We start from the raw sequence: 13,850 nt of genomic DNA, 5'->3' as shown, positions 1-13,850 counted from the left end.
AACTATTGTTTTTTTATAATCAAGTATTTAAGCTAATATATATGTTTATATTTGGATTTTTATGTTATTGTTAGTCCATCGTTAGTTTAAGTGTAACAAAAAGTCTTATCCGCAAAAGTTAGTCATTTAAGAAACAATCCAAATATTTGCTTTCATTTTTGTTGATTTACTATTTTAGGTGTCAACTATGAGTTAGGTAATTTTATTGTATCGTTTATTCGTTGAACGATTATCTTGTACTGCTATATATGTAAACTATTTTTTTCGTTATTCCGGACACATCTTATATTTTGAATAATATAATTTTTTGTTTTATTTTATTTTTTTAGCCTCTTAAAAAAATGCAAAAACATGGGTTGATTTAGATATCTAATTAAACTTTAGTTTGTGTTTCTATTAAAAATATCTAAATAGTTGGAGAATGTACATAATAATTGAACATTTAACACGTATAAAAAAATAATTAAATCTTTAAAATATATTTTTAATAAATATATTACTTATTTTATTTATTGACACTAAATTATATTTTTTTTAAATACATTTTTTACAAACTACAGAATAAAATAGTAATATAAAAACATTAATTTGGTGACAATTTTAAATTGATGAGAGGTCAATAGAACGATTATATAATAAAAAATAATTAAAGTGAAAGTGATACATTTGAACTATAATTTATTTTAATTAAAAATAAATTATAATTCTATTTGTTATAATTTATTTTGACTAAAAATAAATTATAATTCTTTTTGTTATAATTTATTTTGACTAAAAATAAATTATAATTCTATTTGTTATAATTTATTTTGACTAAAAATAAAATTAAGGTGTATACATTTGAATTATTTTTACCAAATTTCTACCATAATTAATAATAAATTTAATTTAATAATACAAATAAAATCATTTTAAAATGAGATTAATTTTTTTAAAAATTAAACCTTTTCCACATTAAATTTTATTTAGTGGTACAAAACTATAATAAATCTTAGAACAATTGCAGGGATGGCATGTGTCAACTATTGGACAGAGACAGTTTTGTTGGCTGAAATTGCGACGTCCATTAATGTCTTAAGCTTGTCAAATAGTGAATCATCATGCTACTACGAATATCATTAACAACGACCTCCGAACATCTCATGTTCCATCTTAAACCATAAGCTATGTTTTACAATTGAGTTTAGGGTGGCTTTAATAAGCCTAAATTGTTACTTTTGTAGCGGATAAATTATAGATTTAAGTGTGCAACTTCGCAATTCGTTTTTTTTTTTCAAATCAATTGCCGTGGATATTACTTATGAGTTTATAGTGTTTTTTGAAAAGCTATGTAATGTTTGAATTCATAAATGTTTAATATTTGTTCTTGTTTTTATTCTTGTTATTTTAATTAAAAAAATTTAAATATTAAGTAAAAATATATAATTATGCAATTTTATATTTAAAAGATAGTTTAATCACTCATTTTATAAAATGATTATTTTGTGATAAAATCATAAATATTTTTTAATAAATATAAATTTTTAGTATATAAATAATTTTACAATTATATATAACAAAAGTTATTTATTTTGCAATAAACATGCTACTGTTAGAAATAGAATGAAGTAGGATATGACACCTTCTCTCAATAAAGCAATAATTATAGTGACAATGTGCCACGTGTTCCGTTAACAATTGAAAAAATAAAAACAAAAGAAACTTGACACACACAACTCCATATCAAGTCTCAAGTTCTGCAGCTACGACAAAGTGAGGATGAATTCTGGTTGACGACGGCCGACGGTGTGGCGGTGACAAAGGCCGTAGAGTGGAGATGAAGGCTGCCGGCGGCATGGCAAAGATGGAGTGTCAGCAACAAAGGAAAGATGAAACATTTGTGAGTTTTGCTTTAGTTTGTTTTTAAAAAATGTGAAAGATTGCCACGTGGCATAATTTCCATGTCTTGATTTATCTGACGGTAAAATAACATTTGAGGGGTAAAGTTAGAGAATCGGTTTCCAATTGGTACAGGTGGCGAGAGGACATTGGGATTTTCAGTCTGCAGCTTCTACTCTCTGAGACACAAGAAGCCAATTTCACACAAATCCACACAATCCAACATTCCCAATTTCAAAAACCCTAATTACTTCACAATTCACTTTCTATCTATGGCTTCTTCAAAATTGATGGCTTCTTCCAATTCAATAAATTCTGATCCACCTTCTTCTCCTTCTTCCAAATCCCAATTCACCACCACCAATTTCCTCGACAATTCCACCCTCCTCGACTCTCAAATCTCCCTCGCCGACGCCGTCTCCACTCCCAGAACCGTGGACGATGTCTGGCGAGAGATCGTCGCCGGCGATCGCAGAGACTGCAAAGAGGAGATCCCCGACGAGATGATGACACTCGAGGATTTCCTCGTTAAAGCCGGCGCCGTCGATGATGAAGACGACGGTGATGATGTCAAGATGACGATACCGCTCACGGAGACGCTAAGCGGAAGCGGTATGTTTGCGGTTGATCCTACGTTTCAGGGAATTGAGAGTGTTGAAGGTTCGGTGATAGGGTTTGGGAATGGAGTGGAGGTAGTTGAAGGAGCGAGGGGTAAGAGAGGAAGACCCGTTTTAGAGCAGTTGGATAAGGCTGCTCAACAGAGACAGAGGAGAATGATCAAAAACAGAGAATCTGCTGCTAGGTCTAGGGAACGCAAACAGGTATAAATTTGTTTTTGTTTGTGTATGTGATATGTATTTTTTTTTTTGTGATGTGGGTTTTTGACTTTTGTTCTGTTTTGTGGAATTTTAGGCTTACCAAGTGGAATTGGAGTCCTTGGCGGTGAAACTAGAGGAGGAAAATGACAAGTTGTTGAAGGAAAAGGTCATTTATCTTTGTTCTTCCCACCATATTTTTCAAATTCACAATCATTGAATGATCATGTTGATCCTCAAAATTGGAAAAATCAGGCAATTTAGTCCCGACAATTTTTTCATCCTTTAATCTGAAAATCGTCATTTACTTTCAAAATGAAAGTCATCTAGGATTTTTACTATGTATATTTTGAAATGCAATAATTAATTGAAAGAGAATAATTATTTTATCAAATTATCTTTATCAACTTGTTGGTGTTTTCCCTTGTCTTAAATATAAAGTGAAATTAATGCTTTGGAATTAATATACATAGTATTAGTATTAATTGAAAGGTACAAATGGAGAAAATAATTGAAGTTACATCGAAAATAAAAAATAATATTTATCTTGAATTAATTTTTTTTCCTCAATTGACACTGATTGTGAAACTTTGTTGGTAGGATTATGAGTAGGGTTAGGGTGCAAACAAGAATTAAGATTTTTTTTTTTAATTAAAAAAAGGATGATATTCATTCATTCCAATCGATAAAATATATCGATACAATATAAATTCAAAATCAATAAAACCAAAAAGGATGAATTTGTGAACAAACTCAAAACATCCGGGTTAATAGCATAAAACGACAAAATTTGAGTGTTCGGAATATCTATGCCTTTGGATATGTAACGTTGATTACGTCAAAGTCATTGAGAAATCTATAATGGATCAATGTTACTTTGCTGATCTAAACCAAACAGACAACGCACCAAGACAAACAAGAACACCAAAAAGCTCCGCACCAAGACAAGAACATCAAAAACCGCTACACTAAGACAACAACGAAATCACATAAGAAAAAAAAGACAAAAGAAAAGAATAACTAAATCTATGTGGACCTTCTGTGGGCTATAGCCCTTCTGCATTTTCAGTTTTGGAGTTTATTAACTATTATGATTTTACCCCTGATATCTAACAGAAAATATTCTTTTGCAGGCTGAGAGGACGAAGGAGAGGTTCAAGCAGGTACTGATTAGCTCTATTGTTGGTTTGTGTTATTGGACCTTTTGGAAAATAATATAACTGATAATTCACCTATTCTTCAAAGAAATTCTTTCCCATTTGATACCATAGCCGAATGTTGTTTGTTACTGATGAATATGTTGTCTTGGCTGATATCTGAAAATCAACTTCTACAATAATTTTCAATATGACATTGGTTTCTTCTACATCAAGAATCTTGTGACTCTCTATATTATTATTTTTACATTTCTTAAATACTAATCCATCCATTCATTTTTTAAGTGTTGTTTTTTTAGAATTTTTTGTTACTATTTAGCTTTAAATTTCAAAGTGACCTAATCTAATTGTTTGTCAATAAAATGCGTGAAAAAATATGTAGAATGAGATAATAAATAGTCAACGGTATCACATGAAATAGGCAAATAATTTTATCAGGTAGTATTGCTTAGTATGCGCGAAAACTTTAAACCAGCACTTACAAAAATGCAGGTAGTATTGCTTACTTATCAGTAAAGCATAAATTTTGAATCACTATTTGACGTGGAGGCATCAAACAGGGTACTAAAAATTCTAACAAACAGCAAAAAATGTGTAGAGGCGTAATCATATTCCAAGATGTAAACTCATAGAGATCTTTAATGATTTCGTCCAACAAAAAACTGTCAATTACGTGCACTGATTAGGGTGTTAAATTGCGGACTGCATCACATCGTAGAACTTGATGATTTACAACTTTTTTTAGTATGGTTTATGTCATTTTTTTATCCATGTAATGTAACCAATATTACATAGTAGGAAAAGATTTTGGTGTGGTTGTGTTAATTTTGAATCATCCATGTCCAAATGCATAACTAAAAATTTAGAATTCTCACATTTAATTTTTGACACACTAGATAATATGGTGCATTCTAACTCACTTAATATATATATATATATTCATAATTTTCTTTATGATTTGAAAAGTCTTGTCTGTTACTTTTTTGGGTGTTTGCAAAAACAAAATAATTTGTCTGTCATTTATTTATACATACACATATTATCTTTGTAACTGAATATTCTATCCCTTAAATATTTTATCTTTTAATATTATTTTAAATTGAAAAAAATACAGTACAGTGTACTATATAAACTATAAACTATGTAGTTAATCATGAATGCACATGTTTTATTGATTCTTGAAGGTTGCTTGTATATGATATGGAAAATCAAGAATAGGAAGTCAACTCGATTCTCATATGCTGAAAGATTTAAGAGATGCAAAAGAATTAGTTTGGCAAGTACGATTTTCAACTGCATTTTGTTTCATCATTTCATGAAGCTTGTTAGTTGTTAGTATTGTATTTCTAGCTACCAGCCTATCATCTCTGTAACAGTGTTGTCAATGTAGAATAGGTGCTAGCTTTAGATAGTAATTGGATGACAACTGACCTGGTTTATTTGTGTGCAGCTTATGGAAAAAGTGATTCCTGTCGTGGAGCAGCGAAAGCCGCCACGGTTACTCCGTAGGATTCGCTCCTGGCAGTGGTAGATCATATTTGCTAGTAATGCAGTTGAGAACTGAAGATCCACCATTGATGAGGTGTTGGAAATAATAAAAAATAGGCAAATTAATCATTATCTTTTCAAACAAAATGGTTAGTCTCAAGGGTAACTGCAGTTAATGATAAGAAGAGATAGAAGGAAATAGAATCTGAATGGTGATGGGAAATAGCTATTGCATAAGGAACAGCTTTTGCTAATTATAAGGAGAAAAGCAGAAGTATGGAGTTGGACCATGTAGTTTAGATTACAAAGTAGTCGTCCTGGTCTCACCCCTGTGCAGAATGCAAAGGTAGCTATAGAACAGAGCAAAGGGGATTTGTGGACGAGTATATAATGTAGTCACGGCTTAGAGAGATTATTTAGAAAAAAAAGTATAATAGCAATTGTTTATGTGATCTGTCGGTGCCATTCATTCTTGAAACTTCTGTGCGTGTGAAAGATAATGATCACTGATATGTGGAGAACCATTAGTAATTCAGTATTACTTAATAGTCCTCGATTTTTAAGATCTCAAAACTAGTGCTGCTCTTGTTGCGGATATAAAGGTTGTGAAAATAGTTTGCAAGGAATATAGAAAAGGTGTTAAGAGAGAAAGCTTCAAATTGTGCAGTATCTATGCTGCCTTAGAACAAAATTTTAACAGATCATTACCTGGTTTTGGTATCTTAGGCTAACACAGTTAAGCTGTTGAACTTCTGCATTCAAGGCCAATATGATAAAATAGTAAAAATTCAAACTTTTTACTTTCAAATAGAATTTAATTTTTTTTTACCTTATGTATTTTGTGAGCGTGGGTGGTTTTTTTAATATTTTGGTTGCCATGTTTATGATTGTTATTGCTGTCAAAAAAAATGTCTGTGATTGTTATTGCTGTCAAAAAAAATGTCTGTGATTGTTATTACACTAACGTAAATCATAAAAAGCTTATTATAAATTATACATAGATAGCTTGCGAGGGAGGGAGAAGAGAGAAGATTCACTAGACATAGGATTCTTCCTCGTCGTTTTGTTCCTTGTTGTTTCTTATCTGTAATTAAGTGGGACCACTTATTGAGTTTAGGAAAGTCATCGAGCTCCATGTCTAATTGTCTCTCCTTGCATGGAACCTAATAACCATTTCTGCTGCAAATAACACTCGTCACCAACTATCAAATACTTAAAAATCTTAATATAATCTTATAAATGTCATAGATAAATAATAAGGCCATATATTAAGTCTTCTAATCCCCAAAAGGGGAAGAAAATAAAGTCGATTAAGTGTTTAAAGTGAGAATTAAGCATATTATACTTTGACTGGATCTTAATTTTAATATTCTTTGTATTTATTGTAATTGCCATTTTATTTTCCAAGTAATTGTCGTGTGTGGGTTTTCCTTTGGCTATTAGTTATTTCATTGTACTGTTATCCCACCACGTATGGACAACAATTACTACGGATATCATAACTTCATATCTGTAGTTGGAAGCTTTATGGAAAGTTCGTTATGTACACAAAAATTGGAGCTGACAATTCAAACTTGAAAACAAAACATAAATTGCAGTGCATTATCAATTAACTAATTTATATCAATAAAATAGGATCTGAATTATATAAAATTAAAATATCTCTGTAGAATCAATATAATGTCACACAAGTGATAGATGATCGAATTTTTTAACCATTTGATTTAGAGTTTGGTCCTTACTCAAGAAGTATGAAAATAGAAAATATGTCGAGAGATATGAACTCTTGAAATTGATCTTAATTATTTTGATAAAATAGTCTTTGCAATTGGTCATAGGAATACTTGTGTATAAAAAAAAATGGGGCTAGGTAATTGAATTCCCTCTTTTCAGTAGAGTCACATTGAATAATTACATTACAAGTAGAAAAAATGATACCTTGAAAAATTCATTCCCTTCTGCATCAAAATATGAGCAACATTGCATTGTACAAAGTAAGGACCAAGAAAACTTTTTTTTAATAAGTGGGGTACAGAAGAAAGGCATTTTTTATTTCTCCCAAACCAAGAAAAAAAAGAAAGGGTTTTGAATTGAAAAATGAAAGTAATGTATTGACTCACTCACTCCAGACGATAATCAATGGACTAATCATTTTAGAATAATAGTAATCCCCATCATCATAATTGAGATAACCAAAAAAATTCTTGTGATTGTGTTTCCTTGGCATTTTTTGTTACCTTATAATTTTTAATGTAAGTTTTCAAGAAACAAAATCATGCAAACTTTTGATGAATTTAAATCTAATTAACAAAAGTTGATATATTTAATTTATATAAATTAGATATATCAACTTTATTTATTCAATTCATGTAAATTAAATATATCAATTTTTTTTAAACAAATTTTAATTCAATTATATGCCATAAGAGTATTATGTTCACACCATCCCCAACAGCCATGTCTGGCATCCATTCAAACTCTTCCTTATCAAAAGCCAAACACCCCTGACACTTTAACAGTCTCTTTCCCCACTTTCTCTCTCTCTCTTTTCCCCACACAAAAACACACAGTTTTCAAAATTCTTTTCCTTTTTAATTTTTTAATTTTTTTTTCCATTTCATTATTACTCAAAGAGATGGGCCAGTGATGATAAATATATATCACAAAAGCCACAAAACCTCTTATGATTTTGCCTCTCTCTACAATTTTCCTTGAAAAAAACACACACACACAAAGCACATTCATCACAAACTCACAATGTCTCTTCCAATTTTCTTTTTATTTGTTATAACTTCACTGTTTAAACTTTCACATTCCACCACAATTCTAGTAGATGGATCTTCAAAGTGGAACAACCCCACTGTTCACATTGGTGATTCAATCAGTAAGTATAAACACAATTAAACAAAAACAAAAAAACAAACTTGAATCTTCACAACAACAAAAATGCTCAACAATTTCAGCTAGTTACTAACATTACTCTGTTTGTGTTTCTGTTTCAGTTTTCAAACCCAAACAACACTACAACCTCTGCATTTTCAAAAACCAGAAAGCCTTCAATCTCTGCAATTTCATTGAAGCCAATCTTCTCACAGATCCAAACAATACCTCCTACACGGTAACACTCTTCAAATTTCATCTGGGTTCTTCAAAAACACCATAAAAATTCATTCTTTTTTATTTTCTGTGTTCTGCATAACCAAGTGAAAAAAATTACATTTTTTATTTTCTGTTTCAATTTTCAGTGGCACCCTTCTCGTGTTGGTGTCTTCTACTTCACCTTCTACAACGACTCACTCAAATCTTGCCAAGATTCTCAAAAACTAGCCATAAAGGTTATTAGTTCAAGAACAAAAGGTGCAGCAGCAGCACCAGCTCCTTCTTCTGGTGGAGATGTACCATATTCACCTTCATTTCCATGGCCTTTTCGTCCTCACCAAGTTGTTTCACCAGGTCCAGCACCAACACCAGAAGCAAGTTCACCTATAACAGTTCCATTGGTACCATTTAAAGGTGGTGGTGGTGGTAATGGTGGCATGCCGTTTATTAACAGTAACCCTGCAGTTCCTCTGCCTACTGGTGAAGTTGATTCTGCTACCATACGACCCATTCCCACTTCTGGGTCTGCCAATCGAGGACAGGTTCCCATACCCTTCTCTCACTCTTTCTTTTTTAAACTATGCACTCATTAATGTGTAGCATTTCTTTATTTATTAAGTTATTTAAAATAATTATTTAATTATTAAATTTATTTTAACGTGTCAATATGGTGTGGATGTCACACATCGAGTGTGTCGGACATCATGTCTTCAATTAAAAGTGTTGATGTTTTAAAGATTGATTATGTGCACTTTTATGAAATTACATAATTTAATTATGAAATACTGATATAGACACACTTTCTATTTGAAGTCTCGATGATATGTAGAAAACTATAATTACATTGATTATAGACCTTAATAGATCTTTTGTAATAAAAGTTTCAATTGATGGGTGCACCTAAATGTATTTTTCGTGCTAAGGACCTTAATGTGATGTATTAGGTAGCAAGCAAACACATAAAATGTGTTTGTTTTGTGGTATGGCAAGCTAAGCACCTTATGTGGTTTATATTATAGCTAGCAAGGTAGTACTAAAATGTGTGTTCTGTGCTAAGCACCTTGATGTGATTGATTTGCAAACAAACAAGAATATGAATCATAAATGTGTTTAGTAGTGTGAATTAACGGCTATAGTGTAGTAGAATCTAAAAATTTATATCGTTCTACGATATACTATTTAATATAAAGTAGTGTGAAATAATATATATATATATATATATATATATATATATATATATATATATATATATATATATATAAAAATGTTATATATATATATATATATATATATATAACAATGTTATAGCACTATAAAGTAGCATAATTTAGAACAAATTTGATTTGCAATGGACAACAATGTATTTGATGCAAGACATTGATGAGTAGTGAGATTGATGAATTAGTGATTGGGAGTTGATTTGTAATGTGGTTGATTGCAGGTGATGATTGGATCATTTGGATTTCATATTGGTGTGCACATTATGGCTTTACTGCTGCTGTAAGAAGAAAGAGTTGTAGGGCAATGGTGTCCGACACACACCATGAACTTTGGTGAAATGTATCTAAAGTAGCTTTAAGAGTGATGATTATACCATGTATTAAGATGCTCTTGCATTCTACTTTAGAGTTTTTACCACTTTTTGTTCTTTGGATTTGCAAATTGCAATGTTAGGAGTAATATTGATTGCTGCTTTTGCTTTTTATTCTTTTTTTTTTATCCCTCTAATTATATCCCCTTTTTGCTTTATTGATAATTATGGGGTCCCATTATAAGAATTAAAATGACCATATACAATACAACATAGCCACATGGGTGTGGGAGTCTGAAACATAGTCACTTTTTATTTTTTTGAAGACATGCATCTTGTATGGTCCTTTTGTGCATGTACTAAGTAGTAAAAGGCAAAGTGAAAGTAAAACAACAGAAGAACTTGGTGAAAGCCCTTCTATTGAATTGTTTTTGGGTAATATATATGGTGTCTGTACCTTTTTTGAAACAAAAATTATCACTAAATATAAATATTCTTTTAATTTATTAGGTGTATTTATTAATACTATTGATTTATTTTAAAATACGAAAAATCAAGTTCAACAAATTCAAAAAAAAAAATATTTTAAATATATTAATACATAAAATAAACACATTAACTATATTACTAATTTTTTTTAAAAAAAATAATGGATGTTTATATAGTATATATAAAAAATTAAACTTGATAAAGTTTTAATTTTTTATTTGTTTTTATAACCAAAAATTGTATTTACATATACATTTGATGATTAAACTTTTAATAGAGAAGTCATCTTCCACAATAAATTAAAGGTTTACAATTTTTTATGGGAAAATATTATTCATGGATAATTGAAATGTTTGTGATGGACATTTTCCATACATAACTACTAGCAAACAAAGTTATCAAACCCATATTTGAATCTTAATAATCAAACTAAAGTCTTCTAAACACGGATCTTGACTTGGGAGATAAGACAACTCACAATCTTTAGTTATATCCAATTACTGATTATTTTTTTGACTTCTACAAGCACTTATCGATTATAAAATAGTCTTAGTTTTAGACAATTTCTTCACATGTTGAAAAGTTATTTGAAGGGTGATAGAAACTAAAATATGTGACTATCCCAATAAGATTCACAAATAACAAATTATTTAAAAAAGGTCCAGCATTGTTGATGTTTTCCGACCAAACCCATAGGAACAAACTTAATCCAAACTAAACTTAAACACATATCAAAAAACACAGAAGCACCAAAAACACACAAACTATAAGACATAAATCAAATAACACATACGAGGTCAAACTGCGAAACGTGTCCGATGATTTTGGTGGTTGGAGACACAACTTTTGCAAAACTTTCATTATAGTGGGAGACAATAGTGATGGTTCATGTGGTGGTCGCTCTTGTAACATCCCAAAAATTATATATTCCATTTATTCTTATTTTTACTATTAATTCTATTATTTATATTTTTATTGTCGTAATTCATATATTTATACTAATCCATTAGATCTTATTTAATCATAAGTGATTGTTAGTTATTCAAGTGAAGTTTAGTTTAAAAAGTTCATGCTAATGTGTTTGTTATAATCAGGGAATAAATTAGAAATAAACTCAATAGAAATCTCAAGTTCAACTTCTAGTAACTCATTTCGTAGTCAAACAAAACTTGTCATTAGTAAGAATTTTTGAGGGGCGTGATTGATAATTCTCATCACACTCCCCTTTACTAAAAACTCAATTGTTAGACAGAGAAAAAATATGAATGAAAGAAATAAAAGAGGAAGGGAGGACATAATCTAAAAGAATAAGGAAAATGAAGAAAAAATAAGAGAGAAAACATCACCATTCTCCATTGCATGTTCTACCTCCAAGCTTACCCACATCCTTCCTTTACAATATATTATTCTTTCAACAATATTGAATACAAATGAGGAGAGGAAGATAGAAAGAAAGAGTATTAGGTTTCACTCTTGAAGAAACAAAAAGAAGATTGAAGATGGAAGTTAAGTGAAGATTATTATCAATGAAGGGAATTAAAACTCAACCTTAGACAAAGACACAACTCTCCCACATCCATAAGTTAAGGTAACATAGAAAATCCTCTTAAAACATCTCTTAGATATGCTTAGAGATCATGATTTACATGTTTGGATATTGAGATAATCCTATTTGATTTAGTAACATTGATTATTAATAATGCATGTTAGGTGTTATTATTAATTACTATGAAGAGTTGTTGTTTTATTATGATTGTTGTGGTTGAGTTGATGATGAGATGATAATTATTTAGTATTGGTAATTAATTGATTTATGCTTAATTTTGAATGTACTTTACTTAGTTGGACATATGAACTTGATAATATAAAATTTGAAATGAAAATAATATAATATTGTATCGGAACCCGTATAGGTATACCTTCAATGTTTTATTCATAACTTTATCCATATATAGTGTTTTGAACTTGTTTATGTCCCATTAGAAACTATACTTAATTATATTTTAAATAGGCACTAATTTCACAAATTTTCATTGAGAATTGATAGAGAAAAATGAGTTACAAGTTGAAAAATAATTTGTTGTTCTGTTTTTGTATATGTATACCTTATTTTATTAAACTGTACTAATTGAATATATATTAAGCAAAATAAAAATTATATTTATAAACTAGACATTTTAAGCTTTCCAAAATGTTATCATTTATTCAAATCGAACATCGTTTGATATTTTAATTAAATTATCAAAGTTATAGTATTTCTGCATAAAAAGATTATGACGTAACTAAGTCAAGATGATCATAACATAAGCAATATGAATCGGTTTTGGGTGAAATCAATTGGATTGGAAAGCTTATTCCTATTACGTTGTTATTGTAATTTTTTTTATAAGTTTATATTAAATTTACAAATTTTCGTGATTTTATGAAGTAGATAGTTCTATATTATGAGTTTCTTTGCATTAGTCATCTTGAAATTTATAGATCTTAAGCTAGGAAACTCGTTTTTTGAGCGAAACCAATTGCATTTGAAAGCTTAAATATAACACTCTTTTCTGTAAGTTTGTATGTTAAGCGCATGTTCCGTAGTGTGAATGAAGATTACTCTTATGTTATGATTAGATAATAACTAGATTATTATTATTATTATTATTATTATTATTATTATTATTAGTATTATTTATTTTTAATATATATATATATATATATATGATTCATTATAGCTAAACGAACTCTCCGTCTATATTCGACGAGAGCAAAGAGTAAACGAGGGTAAGTGAGACACCACTTACTGACTTAATTATGTCAAATTTTATCAAAAGATGTTATTCAAGTAGAGAATATTGGGTGAAATCAATATAGTCTTTATGACTTACTTGTTATGTTGAGTTTAAGTTACCAGATTACTTATGTTTAGTGGCTTAAAGTGTTTGAAATATTTTAGGTGAGAGATAAAAGAGGTATTTGTTTGAATATAGCTTACGAAGAAATAATATTATATTAAATTGAAGTATAGTTTGCCGAGATGATTTTTCATACTTAGCACACCGACATGACTGAGAAAGATCAATAATTGTTTTTATTAAATCTATATTACTGAGTTTTATGCTCATTGTGTTGAGGGTGATATTTTTCAGGTAACAGGTAAACGTTGAAGTTTAAGGGGTATCCGAATTTGTTCACTAGTCCTTTAATGTCAAGAGTCGGAGTCGAATCACGTCTTGAGTCTAGATTAGAGTCATAGTTTAATTAAGTATCACTTAAAAGTTGTTTTAAAGTTTGCAAGTATTTAGATATTTATAAATTAAAAATTTCAATTTCATCTGCATTGTGTACATTTTTGTTTTATTCATGTTAAAAATCAAGCGTTACGGCTCCAACAAACATGGTGGTTGT

The 13,850-nt window shown here is 29.8% G+C and overlaps 2 protein-coding genes across 5 annotated transcripts; both read left to right on the top strand.

Moving 5' to 3' along the window:
• The first annotated feature begins 1,659 nt into the window (after positions 1-1,659).
• LOC101490808 (G-box-binding factor 4-like) lies at positions 1,660-5,989 on the top strand. Of its 4 annotated transcripts, none has more exons than XR_012162782.1 (6): positions 1,660-1,879; positions 1,986-2,699; positions 2,791-2,862; positions 3,827-3,856; positions 5,035-5,126; positions 5,301-5,989. XR_012162782.1 is itself a non-coding variant. In XM_073367874.1 (5 exons), exons 1-5 carry the CDS (start codon positions 1,817-1,819, stop codon positions 5,379-5,381), a joined length of 960 nt encoding a protein of 319 aa, XP_073223975.1. In that variant the 5' UTR covers positions 1,665-1,816; the 3' UTR covers positions 5,382-5,989. The 4 variants fall into 4 exon arrangements, 2 of the variants coding, with proteins under 2 accessions (XP_073223975.1, XP_004496458.1); XR_012162781.1 differs by having other exon boundaries at positions 5,035-5,130; XM_073367874.1 differs by lacking the exon at positions 5,035-5,126 and having other exon boundaries at positions 1,665-1,879.
• A 1,942-nt stretch (positions 5,990-7,931) lies between these two features.
• LOC101490484 (uncharacterized) lies at positions 7,932-10,142 on the top strand. The gene is made up of 4 exons (XM_004496399.3): positions 7,932-8,222; positions 8,341-8,456; positions 8,584-8,979; positions 9,879-10,142. The coding sequence occupies exons 1-4, from the start codon at positions 8,096-8,098 to the stop codon at positions 9,939-9,941; spliced, it is 702 nt and encodes a 233-aa protein (XP_004496456.1). The 5' UTR covers positions 7,932-8,095; the 3' UTR covers positions 9,942-10,142.
• The last annotated feature ends 3,708 nt before the right edge of the window (positions 10,143-13,850 follow it).

The sequence above is a fragment of the Cicer arietinum genome, chromosome 4 (genome assembly GCF_000331145.2).
Source record: "Cicer arietinum cultivar CDC Frontier isolate Library 1 chromosome 4, Cicar.CDCFrontier_v2.0, whole genome shotgun sequence".
Taxonomy (NCBI): domain Eukaryota; kingdom Viridiplantae; phylum Streptophyta; class Magnoliopsida; order Fabales; family Fabaceae; genus Cicer; species Cicer arietinum.
This window is presented reverse-complemented; position numbering and strand designations above follow the sequence as displayed.